The sequence below is a fragment of the Leptidea sinapis genome, chromosome 26 (genome assembly GCF_905404315.1).
Source record: "Leptidea sinapis chromosome 26, ilLepSina1.1, whole genome shotgun sequence".
NCBI lineage: Eukaryota > Metazoa > Arthropoda > Insecta > Lepidoptera > Pieridae > Leptidea > Leptidea sinapis.
In genome coordinates, this window is record NC_066290.1 from 8507391 (window position 1) to 8527768 (window position 20378).

Genomic DNA, 20378 nt, shown 5'->3' on the forward strand with positions numbered 1-20378 from the left:
GGCATCGTCTTAACATACTCGTCACCTGTCAAATCCTTATACAATTTTACTGTTTCTTCTGGATCAGTTACAAAAAGAATATTTCGAAATCGTGTCATGATTGACTGTCTTTTCATTATGTCAACCTTGTGATCTGCAACGCAAAGCCAACGCCAAAAGGCTTGGCAAACATGAAATGCGCATAATAGTAATCGAGCATTTGGAAAAATTGTTCTCAAAGCATTTCGTTCGGCAGTAGAATCGTCCGTCATAACAATATCAGGCTCAAATTTTTTACCCACCTCGTTCTTTTCTACAGCTTCTTTAATAGCGGCAAAAACCAACGTGTAATTGGACTCATTTTGCTCAGTATGTATAGCACATGCCAATGGAAGACCACCGATTTTGTGAGATGTAAAAACTAGAGTAATCGCAGAACTGGTCTGGTCACACGATGATGTTGTGTCTACAAAAATCATATTCTCATATGCAGTAGACAGAAAGACTCGTTTCATAATACGAGTAATTATCACGATAATCCTGGGATTTTCTTTCAATAGTATCGAGTAGCCTTTGTTATTTAAACTCTCAATTTTCCCTTGTATGATTTCGGGGAGATGACATTCATTACGGTCACCATACTTTTCAGTACGCCATTTATTGTACATGTAGTACACATGATTTTCGGAGGGATTTATTTGAGAGTTCGATAACATCTCTATTCCATTTAGATCCTCATCTTGAAACGAGTCCAGTATGTTCAATTCGTTGTAATTTATTGCTGCGCAAGGTGTCATTCCACTATCAAAATATTTCTTAAAAGTTTCTTCGGTTTGTTGGCTGCATTTTAATAAATTCAAGGCTTCGGCAACGTAAACACGATGAGAGTGATCAAAAACTATAGTCACTAACACATTATACCCTTCCGACAACAGTTTGTCGTTTCGAATAGTGTCCTTATTAACTTTTTTGATAACAAAGTCTATTTTAGCCTTACAGTTTTGTCCACGAGCCGACTTCTCTGATTTTTATTGAATGATGAATGTTGACATGTATAGGTTTTTCGATACAAGAAGCGCTTCAACGAAGGATATGACTTTCGAACTATCCAGTTAGTGTTCGTAAAATTTGATATTTTTTTAACAAACTCGTCGATAAACTTAACATATCGTTCTTGTTCTTCATTTTGATCAGTCTTCAGTCTAAATCGCATGGAGTACTTTTCCTCCGATTCAAAATCCAGATTCTCGATAACTCCACAATGTTCGGTTATAAAACCCTCTAAACTAGCTTTATCTATCATTATTCGCATCTACTTTTACGCTTAAAGGATCACAAACCATATAGTTATCGCTTTATTATAATTTTCGCAATGTACTGTGCACTTATTACCACTTTTTAAATTAAAAAACACTTGAAATCACAATTCAAACAGTACTGACTCGCACGTGGTCACAAAATGATGCAACAAACAAAATATTGCGTCAAGCCTCGGGCGAAAAGGATAGAACGATTGAAATAGTAACGTGCCAAAAGAGTACCGAACAATTGCTTCGTTGCGGTCGGGTATGTTTTAAAATACTTGCAGGGGCGTATACTAAATCTGAATGTATACCCGATATCAACACGCGCCAGTGACGTCACAAATGTTAGGTAAAGGTACACTTTATTGAAATGATTTTTGTTTACTGGATTTGAAAATATACCCGAAGGCAACGCGGTTTCTGACGTCATGACCGTTGTGTGAAGGTATAGATTCCATATACGCGTTGTGGTGAATTCTCTATGTCACCATTTAAAATGCATGGGTTGCATCGACTTGTTAACTGTGAAAAGTAAGTTTGAGTACAACAAATTAGTAAGCACACGAGATGGAGGTGGAAAAATATATGCCTCAAGCGACGTATATGAGGTTTGTATAGCTGCAAAACTTGTAATTTAAGCAATATAATTGTATACATTAAAATATTAAATTTTAAAGTTTGGTTAAAAATAGTTAACTTTACATTTAACCTGATACTCTAAAACCATCTCAATCTCTCGTAGCGTACCCCTGATTAAAAATACTAATTGAAAAAGATGAAATTTGAATTGTTTTCAATAATCCTATATGTATTTATAAATATACCGTTTACATGAAGCAACTGTTTATTTTTTCAATACTTTTCAGAAGTTTCACTTGTATCGTGTGTGACTTGCACACACACACACATATCTTTTTTTAAGTCAGTAAATTATTTATCGCTCAGTCGCAATAACATTGAATTTAACAGCTTTTAGCAGTTTATTTTATTAATTATTTTATTTTTAGAGATCGCATCAACAACTAGCAGAAGAGAAGAAATTGCACCTCGTCGAATTTAGAGCTGAGAACGAATATTTTCCCAAAGTTGTCGCAAGCCCCACTGTCGTTCGTACGAAAGATGAAATCGCGAAAGACGAGACATTAGATTTCATACAATACGTTATGAACGATAGGATTATATTGAAGAAGAAGAAGTTCCCCCGATTTTATCAAACAATGCCACATTATGAAGTGTTCCTCAAAAAATACGAGAAGTATCGGAATCATGAGAAGATTCGCCTTGACCTGAAGGTGGAATATGGTGATATAAAAAGTTTTCTTACAGATAAGTACCCAGAAGAAAAAAGTGAACAAGAGTCGTAGTAAATTGAAGTTATAATGTTTTAGTGTTAATATATCTTAAAGTAGGTGTTAAATTGTTTTATTTCTCTCATGGTGCTTCCTATATATCATAAGGCATAACTTAATCACGGACTTGTAAAAAAATAAGGACTCCGTGACCTTACATAACAAAAACAAGCCGATTAACGTATAAATACATAGCACAACGCACACTACTACAGGCCGATAGGCGGCCATTATTAGAATTGTCATCGTCTGTGACAGATCAGTTTGCGTCGCAATAAAATATTTTAAAAATGCCGTCGTGCGTTGTGAAAAAGTGTAAAAACGATACTATACAAGTGTATTTGTGGCCATATATGATTATTTAAGGGAGAAAAAATTGTGTAACCAGTATCCCCCGTAACCGCACACACACTAGCATAACGGTGCTTCACTTGCTAATCGGCACGGAGTCCATCTTTTTTTACGCGTCCGTGAACTTAATAACATCAGATCAGATTTTGAAAGAAAGAAATTGACACAAAGAGTATGTTTGTTGATCTACGTTACAGCGAATAGGATACAAGTACAAAGTTTGACATCACCATTAATTGTTTCATGCGAATTTACACTTTATCAGCTGATAACAGTGACAATATAATCGTGGGTTCGAATCCCGGTAGCTGGAAACATTTGTATGATTGTATATTTTAGGTATTTATATTTTAATATAATTATGATTTTTTAGTAAATAAATGACTGAATGATATTATATCATGCCTACTTTGGAGCAAGATCATTTGTCTGAAAGTACCTACATAATTATATATTTTTTTGAACGCTGTCATCGTGCGACTAAGCTGATATATCTCATAAACCCACGTAAGATCCTGTAGGTTATTACTGAACACATACGTGCGACGGTAGCGCGGAGGCGGAGAATCCATGTTGCCCAAATAATTGGTCGTATCGTTCATACGAAGTTTTCACTCCAATAGAATTGAAAGTAAGAATAAAAGTTTCTAGTAGTATAAACTCTGGGTTTACTAACAAAAAATATTGGGCATGCTTATCGAAATAATGTATCCATATTGTAGAAAAGTGTTAACGTATTTTTATACTTTGATGTTTTATCCTTTTATCATTTTTTTAATGATAATAAGGGACGAGACGAGCAGGACGTTCAGCTGATGGTAATTGATACGCCCTGCCCATTAGAACGCAGTGCCGCTCAGGATACTTGAAAAATCCAAAAATTCTGAGCGGCACTACGATTGCGCTCGTCACCTTGAGCCATAAGATATTAAGTCTAATTTTGTGGTTTCACTAGCTACGGCGCCCTTCAGACCGAAACACAGTTATGTTTTCACAACAAATTTAGCTACAACCAGCAATTAATAATTTAATAATCATCATAAAAATATTATAATACACAGGGTGTTAAAAAAATCCTGTACTATATCTTAAGGTGTATTAAGTAGTAAGACAAAGATCATATAAATAACGATTTTCAGGAAATAATCACATTTAAAATAAAGTAATAACGTACCCACGGCGCCCGAACAATTTTGCATGAACGCTGCCCGCAGTATACTGTCGCATGTGCAGACTCTGAAAAGCATTGCGAGACGACAACTCTAAACCTAGCGGAAGTGTCAAGTGCATAGCTTTGTTCGTAATCCCTACCAGCTGCGGCGTAGTTACAATTATTGCGCCCTAGACTCATAAGCATGTTAAAATACCCTTCATTCAAGTACACAAAAACTATAACTAAAACTATACTTAACGTTTAAAATCATGCAATCGACGCGAGCGCACAATTTGCACATCGGTTCTATATGCGAGATGCCTTGCCCCGCCTTTTTCGTTTGAATCGAATTGAATCTGGAGGGCATAGTCAAATTGGCTTCGAAGAAACTGGGCGTCATTAATAGAGCACGCTCTACAAAACGCAGGTCCGGCCACACATGGAGTATTGCTGTCATCTCTGGTCTGGCGCACCCCAGTATCAGCTCGATCCATTTGACCGCGTGCAACGTAGAGCAGCTCGGATTGTCGTGGACCCAGTGCTCTGTGAACGGCTGGATTGCTTGGTGTTGCGTAGAGATTCATTGTGTGTCTTCTACCGCATTTAGTGAAGTGTTCCGAAGAGCTGTTTAACCTGATTCCTGCCGCCGAATTTAACCTTCGTTCGACACGCCACAAGTTAGGATATCATCCCCACTATCTGGATGTGTGGCGGTCCTCCACAGTGCGGTTTTCAAGGAGCTTTCTTCCACGTACTACAAAGCTGTGGAATGAGCTTCCTTTTGCGGTGTTTCCGGGACGATACGACATGGGTACCTTCAAAAAACGTACACCTTCCTTAAAGGCCGGCAACGCTCCTGTGATTCCTCTGGTGTTGCAAGAGATTGTGGGCGGCGGTGATCACTTACCAACAGGTGACCCGTACGCTCGTTTGTCCTCCTATTCTATAAAAAAAAGAGGGTTCATTGTACCTATTAATAGCCCGGTACACCATTTTACTAATACCAAGCGTATGGAGAGTTTTAAAAATTGCATTTGGGTCCATGCTTACTTTGTCTAATGTAATCACAGTGATTCGGTTCTCTTATCGCCCCACTCGATTTTAACATCGCAAAAAAAAAAAAAAAAATCAAATTCAAAATTTCTATATTTGGTATTAAATTGTAACAAAATTACTTAAATCTACTTATTAAAGCAATTTACAATTAAGCCTTATATATGTAGGTATCAGAAAACTTATTTCTACAACCCTATCTACGTATTGAGGGATAAAACTTTATTATGCTTAAAAAACTAATACATGAGGTTTCTGGGGGGGGGGGGGGGGGGGATCCAGGAAACTGGGACAACCTGGCTATTTGCTATTGATATAAATTATTATAATTATTATAGTATTGGCGCTAAAATAAGAAATTGAACAATCATATAAAAACGACAGATTCCACATTCACATGTAATATTTTGTTTATTTTTTATTGTAACAGTATTAACAGAAAAAGGGCGATCTTGATTTTCTAAAATATTGGTAATAATTTAGTTTTAAAGAGAATTTAATAGGCAAACTATGTTACTAGCACTTAATTAAGAATCAGGTTTAAAAATACCGACACGATACTTTACTTTTTTTAAATTAATAATCCCTTCTTCAGGTTCTGATTTTTTATTTATTTTTCGCAGGTTTGCGTATAAAAAACTATTATGCAGGCAACTAAAAGTAACTTCTCGTTATTTTACGAGAAAATTTGTCGATTTATGGTAACTTATAACATATACACTATATTTGTGTCGATGGTAATGGTAGAAAAAACAATAAGAGATAGGATAAAACATAGCGCTGCTGGAACGGGGGTGTAGCGAATGTTACGTCTCACAGCTGTTAAACTTGAGTCGTTCAACCGTCCACAGAACCTGGACGCAATACCAAGAGACATGTGAGGTCTTGGTCAAGATCATTATGCGAAGTTCAGCACAATATAGCTACATCTGCTGTAATAATGCTTTACCGAGGAAGCTATAGTGATAATAACATCATCAGGAGACTAAGAAACATATTCCATGAATTTTCTATAGTACCTAAGCTTCACTTCAGACGTTTGAACTGCAGTTAGCCATTAGCAATGTACGTTAGCGATTGTCGACTAGAATCCACTTTTCGGCACACGTCACAGTCCAACCCAAAACCTTAAATCATTTATACAATAGATAGACAACTTCTATTTTGAGAAATTCACGCACACTAACACAAATCGCGAGTAATATATTTATAGATATTCCTGGCCTGTTTTTATCGGTTGTTTAACAGCAAGAGACTCAATCTAGACGTATTAATTATCTAAGCCAAAAACGCCTTTCGCCTTCCGGTTCAACATGGCAAGGCAAGCTTCAACGCGTGCTCTCTCTGTGGGTCAGTTAAATTATGTGGCACCAATTTGACAAGTTTTTTCATTTTATCAATATCATGCAAATTTTCTTCTTCGTCGTTACACTCTTGACAGAGCGGTCGTGGTCATCACGAAGTGACATCTTTTGGGGCAGATGTGATTCACCCCACGAGTATTCGCCACTTTTCCCTGTTGGCCGACAGCCTGGTACACTCGTTCAATGGACCGCCCACAGCAGACTTAATTTGGTCGGACCATAGCATAGGCGACCTTACTCGCCCTCTGGTGCCCTCCACTTTGCCCTGCACGACAAGGACTCACTCTCGCGCCGTGAGACAAATATTTAGGTGAATATTAATGATTCCAACTTATGCGAATCTGCTTCTGTCATTGCACTGAATTTATTATTTTAATTAACCTTACTGGCCGATATTTGGGTTCATTCTTACAGTTGGAAATTTTCTCAGAAAACGATTAAACTACACGGTGTGTTATTAGCCGTGTCGTCTCCAACATTGACATTGCGAGCTGTTTCTGCCGCGTTAGATCAACGACGGAACACACGTATACAAAATAACTCGTAATTTTTAATAAATCCAACTTTACTTAAACAACTTTATTATATTTGACAAGATTTAAATTAATTTTTGGCTTTACGACCTCAAAGAGGATAATATTGAATCATGAAATAATTTTAATATTCGTCATATATTTTTTCCTCATCGTCGGTTTGTCATACCAATTTCCTATAGTTTAACAATTAGGAGGATACGTCCGAAAATTATTACGGCTATTAATTTACGGATACTTCCTGGCTAAACTCTAGTGCCTAGAGTTGTACTAAACATATACATATAGAGTAAATTTGTTGTATGTAAATATGGTATATTTATGGGATATATTATGGGGTAGGTATAGTATGGCATGCGATTCAAAAGCAGATTAATTAATGTTTCTACCTGATGTGGTGACCAGTTTTTTGTTTGTTTTGCGGCTGTTGCTACAAAATTAATTTTAATGCTCTCGATTTATCAATCTGCTTCGATAAATTGTGAGAATGATTTCCAACTTTTCGAAATAGTAAGAAATCAGGATCAGGGACACACAAAGAGTGTTTACACTTGCAAATATATCGCAAGTTAATTGAGAAAGTTACTACCGCGAGATAACTAATTGACATGTGCCCCTTGGAAAACCAGAACTCAGATTGTCAAAATGGATGATGAAGGCATCATGGTTCACGAACAATTTTTTACAAATCTATGACGTATTTCCTCACCTCCATCATGTAACGAGGTTTTTCTTCTACTCAGCCTCGACTCAAGCTTATCGGAGGACCCTCCAGATACGCGGAATATTAACATTTTATAGAATACTGCTTTGGAGAAGTGTTTAAATAATCCTCAAGGTTAACAAACTCAGTTCAGTTTAAGTAGAGAAACTTTTAAAGATACTTCTTGTGATATGTAAAATTACGATTACTCCAGTTTTTCGTTGTGAACCCCTATTTTTCATATTCCCGTGGGTTGGGTTAGGTCGAAACAAGATGAAAAGTCTGTAAACAGTGTTGCAACATCAGTGTAGCACAAGCCCGGATTATCATCTCAGAAGAGATCGGCAGAGTTCACAATATCAAGTTCACCAATGGGGCTTATTTTGAATAAAGATTTTTGACTGTCTTGGCCCGAACAGCTAGTTTCTGCTTTAGGCGTAATGTATTGATTATATAATTAAACGTAAAGGCAAATGAACCATACGTCGTAATATTATGGTTCATTTTTAACAGTATATTTTGCATAACACATAAATAAAATTGTAATTGTATTTAAATCGAAAAATTATGATTACCGATTATCAGAAATCCCTCCGTTGGACATATTTTTATTTCGGCTATGATTTTTACAGTCCAAAATGGCACAATAAGTCATATTTGTATTTTTACACTTAACATCAAATGACTGGTCTCACTTGAGCCTCGAGTAGGTACATTTGTACACAATAGTGGCGACAGGGTAACGCCCACATGCCACTTCCACTAGTTTTTTCTGTTCCGTGTTCGCTCCTGACCGAACGGATCGAAGTGTGGGCAAGTACAGTGCGTACACGGAGTAGACGCCATTTTGACGTTGGTCAGCCGTGTACTAATTATGGCAGACATTCTGTTCTGCAAAAGATCGTAAACTTATAGGAAAACAATTTTAAAGATATAAGATCATTTATTTGTAGTCATGGGTATACATAGATGTTACAAGTCACAATAAAAGTTCTCCATTCCTTGCCCGCATGCTGTGGCGTACATATAGTAATTACTAACAAGTCAAACAAATATATATATATTTATATATATATATATATATATATATATATATATATATATATATATATTTGTTTGACTTTTATATATATATATATATATATACAATGACAGTTAATTGATATACATATCAATGATTGAATATTTTGAAATAACTTATAATAATTGAAATTGGTAAAAAGATTTAATTACTTTTTTTTAAGTAAAATGATATTTAAAAAAATGTTAATTGAGTGTTGTATCTGAAAAGAAGTCTTTTATGGAATAGTACGATTTTATCAGTAGGAGATTAAATAGTTTCTTTATTAAACACGTCAACTTAAGTTCTGTGATATGTGTAGGTATCTTGTTAAATATTTTTCAATTCAAGAACACTATTGTACATAGAAGCTGTGTTACTGCCATGTAAACGTAATCTGTTCATATATTGACATTTTATTCCTCAGCCGTAATAAATTTATTAATTCGGTGATCGAGCACATGTCCCAAGTTTAGAATAATGCCCATTAGACTACACTACTCGCTACTCACATTAATAAACATTACTAATAACATATTCACTCATATAATGACTACTTATTTAATAATTATGTATATTATGGACATGTTCTTCTAATATATAAAATTCTCGTGTCATGGTATTAAACATTGAACTCGTCCGAAACGGCTTGACCGACTCTTATGAAATTTTGAGTGCATATTGGGTAGGTCTGAGAATCGGACAACATCTATTTTTCATCCCACTAAATGTTAAGGGTGGTCCACACGATTTTTTTTTGAAATTTGTTTAATTATGAGTCAGCATTATTACAAATTTTCACCCATCTACGATCAACAGTTATCAACATACAACGTTTGATGGGTCAGCTAGTTTGTTTATATAATTACCATTATAAAAGTATAATAAAGTAAAGACCATTCCATTAAATATTATCACTAACGTTATAATTTCATTATTCTTACTTATATAGTACAAAATTGCTCTAAAATATATTCGTTTTGATAATTTTTCACACTTTCTAATAGGCAATACATGTATTTAATTAATATAACGGGTTTGGATCCCGGTAGATTACATTATATGATGATTATGAAAGCTTGTTTCCGAGTCATGGATGTTTTGAATACGAATAGAATTCTATTTTATTTATTGTTGAGACTTCAATAGATAAAAACATATAATTATTATTAAGTTTACATTACGTCATAAGTAATATAAGGTTTTGATATAGTCTTAATATAGTGAGTCATAGAACGTTTTTTTATCTCAAAGATAATAAATTATAGTTAGAGACTTATATAGATATATACTTATACTAGTGGACCCGACAGACATTGTCCTGTACACTAACATACACATAAGCAGAAGAATTATATTATATGGACGGAATTGAGAATCTAAACTAATCTATCTCAAATTCACATGAACACACAAAAAATCATCGCCCAGGCGTTTAGCAGGTAGGTTCATTTGTGAATCTAAACCATTCTCGAATCCACCTGAGAAAGAAATATTTATTTATTTGTTAGGTTTATTTACAATAATACACGCAAATATAAAAAGTAGAACTAAAAACTAGGAACTAAATGTAGTGATTACTTACAAAAAAACACAGCATGCACAGAAATAATAAATTTTAGGTATTATATAGAATAAGTTACGAGTTAATCATTTTGTTTTAAATTAATAAATGAGTTATACATCAATTTTCCAATTATAACATTATTAAAGATTACCAATGATGCTGCAAATCGTCTTGCGGAATTATACATACATAAAATCACGCCTCTTTCCCGTAGGGGTAGGCAGAGACCACTTCTTTCCACTTGCTACGATCGTTACATACTTGTTTCGCTTCGTCCACTTTCATTATTCCTTTCATACATGCTCTCCGGTTTAGGGTGCTCTTGACCTGGCCTTTTTCAAGACGTCCCTGATTTGATCTTGAAACGTCCGCCTAGGTCTACCCCTTCTAACACTTTCATTCACACTGGTTTCTTCGTCAATCGTTCTTCATTCATTCTCTTGACATGTCCAAACCATCTCAGCATACCTTTCTCAATTATTGTCACAACATCTTCATTCAGACCACAACGTTTCCTAGTGAGATCACTAGATAGTGAGATATTGCGGAATTTGGCTATATATATATATATATATGTATTATATTAAGATATTAACTAAGATGATTTTTTTTTACGACAATACATTACTTACATAATAACCAAACAATCTATTAAAGGATAATGTAGTAAATTTGCTTAATAATAATTATGTATTCAATATGTTATGTTTTTTTTTTTAAATGATAACCCCCACCTCTAGGATTAATACACAAATAAAATTTGAAAAACAAAATTTTATGAACGATGCGGGTTTCGAATCCACGTCCTCCGGCGTTCCGTGCCGGTGCTCTAACCAACTGAGCTAACAGTTCGAGTATCGCCTCGTTATAAAATTCTCTTTGTTCAACTCTCAGGTTGTGGCTTCATCTACAGGATCTACTTTACAGTTGATAACCTGCTCAAACCCAATATTTGTATGTATTTCTTTGCATAGCCGTAAAGTGTAGGTACTGCTTACATTAACTAATAGAACAAGAAAGGGAAAATTGAGTTTATCCTTATTGAAAACATAATTGTTACCACATTCGGATGTTAATAGGAACCTGTTTCAATATAAATTGTAATATTCGGGCGTTTTGTATTATTTGCAACGGTGTCGGGCTCGAAGTGACATTAAAATGAATTCGTTCACGTTATCATCGCGTGATATTGTCAAGTATGTAATTGTACTTCATGTGTTGGGGCTCGTTAACTGCCGTAGTGTAACATTGGATCGAGGTATTAAGCTTTTTGATCGGTACGAAGCAACAAGTATTGTGACGAGCAGAGATGACATAGAAGCCTTTATGAGTCCAAGGATTATCTGTGCAACAAAATGTGCTCTAGGACAAGAAAGACGTGCAGGACGTGTTTGTCGGAAGCATTCTTCTCGTGGTCAAAAAAACCTTCGAACAAATAAAAAGTCAATCTGTTCAAAGTTTATGTAAAATTTCTGTTTTATTAAAGTATTGTAAATGGTAGTGGTTTTGATTGAGTGATCAATGGTTCATAGTTTAAGAGGCTTCTTCCTGTGTAGTGGCTGCTACATGTTTTTTTTTTATTTCCTTCTAATTATCTTAAAATTAAAGTTATTATATATTATGTATTTTATTTAATTAAATGCTCGCATAATGCCTTTATTTTTTACGCTATGTGTGTATTCATGCATATACTGTACTCAATAACTCTTGTGTTTATAATTATTAATTTACTTTTTAATTATTATTTTTTACTTACTCGTGTAAGCCTTCTAGTTTTGGACGTTTGAGTATTTTTGTTGTGCACTTTGCGTATGATTTGTAAATTGCATTTAAAATAAGAACTTGTAACACCTAATCTATTTTAAAAAGAGCAATCTTAGAGTTTCTTGTTCATTCTTCTCTGTGGAAATCTGCCTTCCGAGTGATCTGAATGAAAAAAATGACATATTTGAAGTGTAATATGATTTACCCATGAAATAAAAATATTTTTGATTGAATATTTATTAATATCTAATAAATGCAAGTGACTCGTAATATTCCAATATCCTCAATGAGTATTTTTGGGGTGATTTTTGTGGCTGAGCCAGTCTATGAAGTGTGAACTACTGTGTGCTAAATGTTTAATAATCTCAAGACTCTAGGTATACTTGTTATAATCTTGTTTATCAGAGAATTTATAGAATAACTGGCTGACACAGCAAACGTTGTATTGCCGATATATGAAAATTTGAAGTTGTATGTATTTTTTAATGCTGACTCATAATCAAACAAATTTAAAAAAATGTCAAAAAGATTAAAAAAAAAATCGTGTGGACCACCCTTAACATTTAGGGGGATGAAAAATAGATGTTGTCTGATTCTCAGACAAAATTTCATGAGAATCGGTCAAGCCGTTTCGGAGGAGTTCTATGTTTAACACCATGACACGAGATTTTATATATTAGATAATGGTAACATATTAAATTTTAAGGCTTGGAGACTTTAACTAAAATGAGTCTTACGATAGTTAAGTTCCAGATCGAACTCTTCTGGCTCCCTATCCGCTTGCGTAGGAATTCCCATGTACTTATACTTCTCGCATGGTGTCCTATTTGATCCTAAAACTCTTATATCTCAAGGGAAAATTTAAATTTAAATTCTCTCCACCTAAATATTTGGTCTGTCTATAATCAATTGCTTTGTACACCTGTCCATAACACTTCCTTCTTTAATAAATCATTGTACAAGTTAACCTTTGGACTTCTCTTTCCACTGAAATCAGAAAGGCTCAAACTCTCCAATCTTACAAAATAATGCTCCTTAATTATTAGTTATCACTGTGACAAATTCATTAGTTCTTTTCTTGGTATTATTTAGTGTATGTGTATGTTTAAATTATATGTATATCGATAGCAAAGTTCATCTGTTTGTTAATGGAAATCTAGTTTATATAAATTGCTTAATTAGTTTAAATTAAAGAAAAATCTTAATATTATTACCATTATTATTCACTTCTATTTGTCCAAATATATATTTTCTCTGTCTTTTTCTTTTCTCTTTTATTGTTGTATTTTCATAGTTATTAATTCATGCTAAACATGCTGAAAGTGACGGTATATAATAGATAACTTAGAAGAAAATGAAGGCATAATGTCTCGTTTACTAAATTATAACCAAGCTTGGAAATATACATAGCAAATAGTGGAATAGATAGCTGGTGTTGTGGTGGCGTATATGGAATCTATACCTTCACACAACGCTCTATAGTGTTGAGTACGGGTATACCATAAAAATATGTAACGCCGTGTTGAGGATTTTAAAATATACCCAACTCCAACATTCGTTTTGGGTATAGTATAAAAATATTTACCGTCGTGTTAAGGATTTCAAAATATACCCGACCGCAACATTCGTTTGGGATAGATATCAGATAAAGGGACGTTTATTTTATAGGTGAGGAATTGAGGTAAATCATACGAGAACAAAAGTGGATAAACAACGTTTATTAGTTACTAGAAAAATAATCATAAAATTAAAAAAAAAGAATTTAGCGCGCATTATGGACATTCATTTTAACATTCTGGCCTAAGTTATGCTTTCGTTTAGTTTTGCGTTCTGTGTTAGACGGTCGCCCAGCTTGAATCCTTGACGTGGTTTTTCCTATTCCTCTGTCTTTACGTCTACTCAGAGCTGTGCTTTGAACATTAATTTTCCTTGGTATACGTCTTGTTATTATCTGACGTAAAATGAAGTTTTGTCCTTGTCCTGATGTATTGATTTTTTTAATCATATTTGTAAATTTTCCTAGTGCTCTTAGATTGTGGACACTGGGGTTTGTTTCAAATAACTTTGTGAAGCGTTGTACTTCAGTCTTAAACTCTGCAAGTGCATTTTTATATTGGTGCGGAAATTCTACAGCAACCTGTTGCTTGTAAGACGAAGAATTGTCTACATTCTGTATCGGCTCTTGTGTATCGGAGGAAGAGCACTGTGGTACTACCTGTATCGGCTCTTGTGTATTAGAGGAAGAGCACTGCGGTTCTATCGAGTCCAAATCATTGTTCGGTGTTTGATTCAAATCTACCATACTCATGTAGAAATTTTCATTTATCACATTCCCCGTCGCAATTCTTGCTAGTGACATTCTATCTTGAATAGACAGCCGAGGAGAATTGGGAAATATGACTCCAAAGTTTTGTTCAATGCTACACAGGTGCTTGCAGAATCTTCCACATTTTCCAGCGTCACAGTCACAAACGGCTAAATCAGCTCTCACAGTGTAAAAAGTATTTGGGCTTGTCTCTGATTCCACACTGTACTCATTATCGTTGACTTTAGATATATTTTTAATATTTCGAGCAGTCTTCATGAACATTGCATATATGGAATCCTTGGTTTTTCGTGTGTTAGCGTAGGAAACGATGCGCCGCAGAAAATTATTTTCAAAAATGGACGTAATGAAATCTACTAATGCGCAAGCAATGCTTTACAGCGCTGAAGTATCACGTCTTTAAGAATGCGTATAGATGCTTCTGTTATGTTGTTGGTGTTGTTTCCTCGCGTAATTAAATCCAATCTATCAGAGACACACCATTCAAGCCGGCGTTTCCATAAGTTACTCAGATGATTTAACAGAGCTGGCATCGTCTTAACATACTCGTCACCTGTCAAATCCTTATACAATTTTACTGTTTCTTCTGGATCAGTTACAAAAAGAATATTTCGAAATCGTGTCATGATTGACTGTCTTTTCATTATGTCAACCTTGTGATCTGCAACGCAAAGCCAACGCCAAAAGGCTTGGCAAACATGAAATGCGCATAATAGTAATCGAGCATTTGGAAAAATTGTTCTCAAAGCATTTCGTTCGGCAGTAGAATCGTCCGTCATAACAATATCAGGCTCAAATTTTTTACCCACCTCGTTCTTTTCTACAGCTTCTTTAATAGCGGCAAAAACCAACGTGTAATTGGACTCATTTTGCTCAGTATGTATAGCACATGCCAATGGAAGACCACCGATTTTGTGAGATGTAAAAACTAGAGTAATCGCAGAACTGGTCTGGTCACACGATGATGTTGTGTCTACAAAAATCATATTCTCATATGCAGTAGACAGAAAGACTCGTTTCATAATACGAGTAATTATCACGATAATCCTGGGATTTTCTTTCAATAGTATCGAGTAGCCTTTGTTATTTAAACTCTCAATTTTCCCTCGTATGATTTCGGGGAGATGACATTCATTACGGTCACAATACTTTTCAGTACGCCATTTATTGTACATGTAGTACACATGATTTTCGGAGGGATTTATTTGAGAGTTCGATAACATCTCTATTCCATTTAGATCCTCATCTTGAAACGAGTCCAGTATGTTCAATTCGTTGTAATTTATTGCTGCGCAAGGTGTCATTCCACTATCAAAATATTTCTTAAAAGTTTCTTCGGTTTGTTGGCTGCATTTTAATAAATTCAAGGCTTCGGCAACGTAAACACGATGAGAGTGTTCAAAAACTATAGTCACTAACACATTATACCCTTCCGACAACAGTTTGTCGTTTCGAATAGTGTCCTTATTAACTTTTTTGATAACAAAGTCTATTTTAGCCTTACAGTTTTGTCCACGAGACGACTTCTCTGATTTTTTATTGAACGATGAATGTTGACATGTATAGGTTTTTCGATACAAGAAGCGCTTCAACGAAGGATATGACTTTCGAACTATCCAGTTAGTGTTCGTAAAATTTGATATTTTTTTAACAAACTCGTCGATAAACTTAACATATCGTTCTTGTTCTTCATTTTGATCAGTCTTCAGTCTAAATCGCATGGAGTACTTTTCCTCCGATTCAAAATCCAGATTCTCGATAACTCCACAATGTTCGGTTATAAAACCCTCTAAACTAGCTTTATCTATCATTATTCGCATCTACTTTTACGCTTAAAGGATCACAAACCATATAGTTATCGCTTTATTATAATTTTCGCAATGTACTGTGCACTTATTACCACTTTTTAAATTAAAAAACACTTGAAATCACAATTCAAACAGTACTGACTCGCACGTGGTCACAAAATGATGCAACAAACAAAATATTGCGTCAAGCCTCGGGCGAAAAGGATAGAACGATTGAAATAGTAACGTGCCAAAAGAGTACCGAACAATTGCTTCGTTGCGGTCGGGTATGTTTTAAAATACTTGCAGGGGCGTATACTAAATCTGAATGTATACCCGATATCAACACGCGCCAGTGACGTCACAAATGTTAGGTAAAGGTACACTTTATTGAAATGATTTTTGTTTACTGGATTTGAAAATATACCCGAAGGCAACGCGGTTTCTGACGTCATGACCGTTGTGTGAAGGTATAGATTCCATATACGCGTTGTGGTGAATTCTCTATGTCACCATTTAAAATGCATGGGTTGCATCGACTTGTTAACTGTGAAAAGTAAGTTTGAGTACAACAAATTAGTAAGCACACGAGATGGAGGTGGAAAAATATATGCCTCAAGCGACGTATATGAGGTTTGTATAGCTGCAAAACTTGTAATTTAAGCAATATAATTGTATACATTAAAATATTAAATTTTAAAGTTTGGTTAAAAATAGTTAACTTTACATTTAACCTGATACTCTAAAACCATCTCAATCTCTCGTAGCGTACCCCTGATTAAAAATACTAATTAAAAAAGATGAAATTTGAATTGTTTTCAATAATCCTATATGTATTTATAAATATACCGTTTACATGAAGCAACTGTTTATTTTTTCAATACTTTTCAGAAGTTTCACTTGTATCGTGTGTGACTTGCACACACACACACATATCTTTTTTTAAGTCAGTAAATTATTTATCGCTCAGTCGCAATAACATTGAATTTAACAGCTTTTAGCAGTTTATTTTATTAATTATTTTATTTTTAGAGATCGCATCAACAACTAGCAGAAGAGAAGAAATTGCACCTCGTCGAATTTAGAGCTGAGAACGAATATTTTCCCAAAGTTGTCGCAAGCCCCACTGTCGTTCGTACGAAAGATGAAATCGCGAAAGACGAGACATTAGATTTCATACAATACGTTATGAACGATAGGATTATATTGAAGAAGAAGAAGTTCCCCCGATTTTATCAAACAATGCCACATTATGAAGTGTTCCTCAAAAAATACGAGAAGTATCGGAATCATGAGAAGATTCGCCTTGACCTGAAGGTGGAATATGGTGATATAAAAAGTTTTCTTACAGATAAGTACCCAGAAGAAAAAAGTGAACAAGAGTCGTAGTAAATTGAAGTTATAATGTTTTAGTGTTAATATATCTTAAAGTAGGTGTTAAATTGTTTTATTTCTCTCATGGTGCTTCCTATATATCATAAGGCATAACTTAATCACGGACTTGTAAAAAAATAAGGACTCCGTGACCTTACATAACAAAAACAAGCCGATTAACGTATAAATACATAGCACAACGCACACTACTACAGGCCGATAGGCGGCCATTATTAGAATTGTCATCGTCTGTGACAGATCAGTTTGCGTCGCAATAAAATATTTTAAAAATGCCGTCGTGCGTTGTGAAAAAGTGTAAAAACGATACTATACAAGTGTATTTGTGGCCATATATGATTATTTAAGGGAGAAAAAATTGTGTAACCAGTATCCCCCGTAACCGCACACACACTAGCATAACGGTGCTTCACTTGCTAATCGGCACGGAGTCCATCTTTTTTTACGCGTCCGTGAACTTAATAACATCAGATCAGATTTTGAAAGAAAGAAATTGACACAAAGAGTATGTTTGTTGATCTACGTTACAGCGAATAGGATACAAGTACAAAGTTTGACATCACCATTAATTGTTTCATGCGAATTTACACTTTATCAGCTGATAACAGTGACAATATAATCGTGGGTTCGAATCCCGGTAGCTGGAAACATTTGTATGATTGTATATTTTAGGTATTTATATTTTAATATAATTATGATTTTTTAGTAAATAAATGACTGAATGATATTATATCATGCCTACTTTGGAGCAAGATCATTTGTCTGAAAGTACCTACATAATTATATATTTTTTTGAACGCTGTCATCGTGCGACTAAGCTGATATATCTCATAAACCCACGTAAGATCCTGTAGGTTATTACTGAACACATACGTGCGACGGTAGCGCGGAGGCGGAGAATCCATGTTGCCCAAATAATTGGTCGTATCGTTCATACGAAGTTTTCACTCCAATAGAATTGAAAGTAAGAATAAAAGTTTCTAGTAGTATAAACTCTGGGTTTACTAACAAAAAATATTGGGCATGCTTATCGAAATAATGTATCCATATTGTAGAAAAGTGTTAACGTATTTTTATACTTTGATGTTTTATCCTTTTATCATTTTTTTAATGATAATAAGGGACGAGACGAGCAGGACGTTCAGCTGATGGTAATTGATACGCCCTGCCCATTAGAACGCAGTGCCGCTCAGGATACTTGAAAAATCCAAAAATTCTGAGCGGCACTACGATTGCGCTCGTCACCTTGAGCCATAAGATATTAAGTCTAATTTTGTGGTTTCACTAGCTACGGCGCCCTTCAGACCGAAACACAGTTATGTTTTCACAACAAATTTAGCTACAACCAGCAATTAATAATTTAATAATCATCATAAAAATATTATAATACACAGGGTGTTAAAAAAATCCTGTACTATATCTTAAGGTGTATTAAGTAGTAAGACAAAGATCATATAAATAACGATTTTCAGGAAATAATCACATTTAAAATAAAGTAATAACGTACCCACGGCGCCCGAACAATTTTGCATGAACGCTGCCCGCAGTATACTGTCGCATGTGCAGACTCTGAAAAGCATTGCGAGACGACAACTCTAAACCTAGCGGAAGTGTCAAGTGCATAGCTTTGTTCGTAATCCCTACCAGCTGCGGCGTAGTTACAATTATTGCGCCCTAGACTCATAAGCATGTTAAAATACCCTTCATTCAAGTACACAAAAACTATAACTAAAACTATACTTAACGTTTAAAATCATGCAATCGACGCGAGCGCACAATTTGCACATCGGTTCTATATGCGAGATGCCTTGCCCCGCCTTTTTCGTTTGAATCGAATTGAATCTGGAGGGCATAGTCAAATTGGCTTCGAAGAAACTGGGCGTCATTAATAGAGCACGCTCTACAAAACGCAGGTCCGGCCACACATGGAGTATTGCTGTCATCTCTGGTCTGGCGCACCCCAGTATCAGCTCGATCCATTTGACCGCGTGCAACGTAGAGCAGCTCGGATTGTCGTGGACCCAGTGCTCTGTGAACGGCTGGATTGCTTGGTGTTGCGTAGAGATTCATTGTGTGTCTTCTACCGCATTTAGTGAAGTGTTCCGAAGAGCTGTTTAACCTGATTCCTGCCGCCGAATTTAACCTTCGTTCGACACGCCACAAGTTAGGATATCATCCCCACTATCTGGATGTGTGGCGGTCCTCCACAGTGCGGTTTTCAAGGAGCTTTCTTCCACGTACTACAAAGCTGTGGAATGAGCTTCCTTTTGCGGTGTTTCCGGGACGATACGACATGGGTACCTTCAAAAAACGTACACCTTCCTTAAAGGCCGGCAACGCTCCTGTGATTCCTCTGGTGTTGCAAGAGATTGTGGGCGGCGGTGATCACTTACCAACAGGTGACCCGTACGCTCGTTTGTCCTCCTATTCTATAAAAAAAAGAGGGTTCATTGTACCTATTAATAGCCCGGTACACCATTTTACTAATACCAAGCGTATGGAGAGTTTTAAAAATTGCATTTGGGTCCATGCTTACTTTGTCTAATGTAATCACAGTGATTCGGTTCTCTTATCGCCCCACTCGATTTTAACATCGCAAAAAAAAAAAAAAAATCAAATTCAAAATTTCTATATTTGGTATTAAATTGTAACAAAATTACTTAAATCTACTTATTAAAGCAATTTACAATTAA

At 35.3% G+C, this 20378-nt stretch overlaps 1 protein-coding gene across 3 annotated transcripts in view; it reads left to right on the forward strand.

Annotated features, from left to right (window-relative positions):
- Positions 1 to 20378, forward strand: part of LOC126972351 (28S ribosomal protein S5, mitochondrial-like) — a 52323-nt gene that overhangs the window by 19598 nt on the left and 12347 nt on the right. The window contains exon 7 of one of the 3 annotated variants that reach the window (XM_050819038.1): positions 17326 to 17735. The exons of 1 other annotated variant lie outside the window; for it this stretch is intronic. In XM_050819038.1, the coding sequence (XP_050674995.1) occupies positions 17326 to 17682 (357 nt within the window). In that variant the 3' untranslated portion in view covers positions 17683 to 17735. Of the gene's footprint in view, positions 1 to 2290; positions 2701 to 17325; positions 17736 to 20378 lie in introns of those variants that run through there. One more of the 3 variants, XM_050819037.1, reaches the window with a different exon arrangement.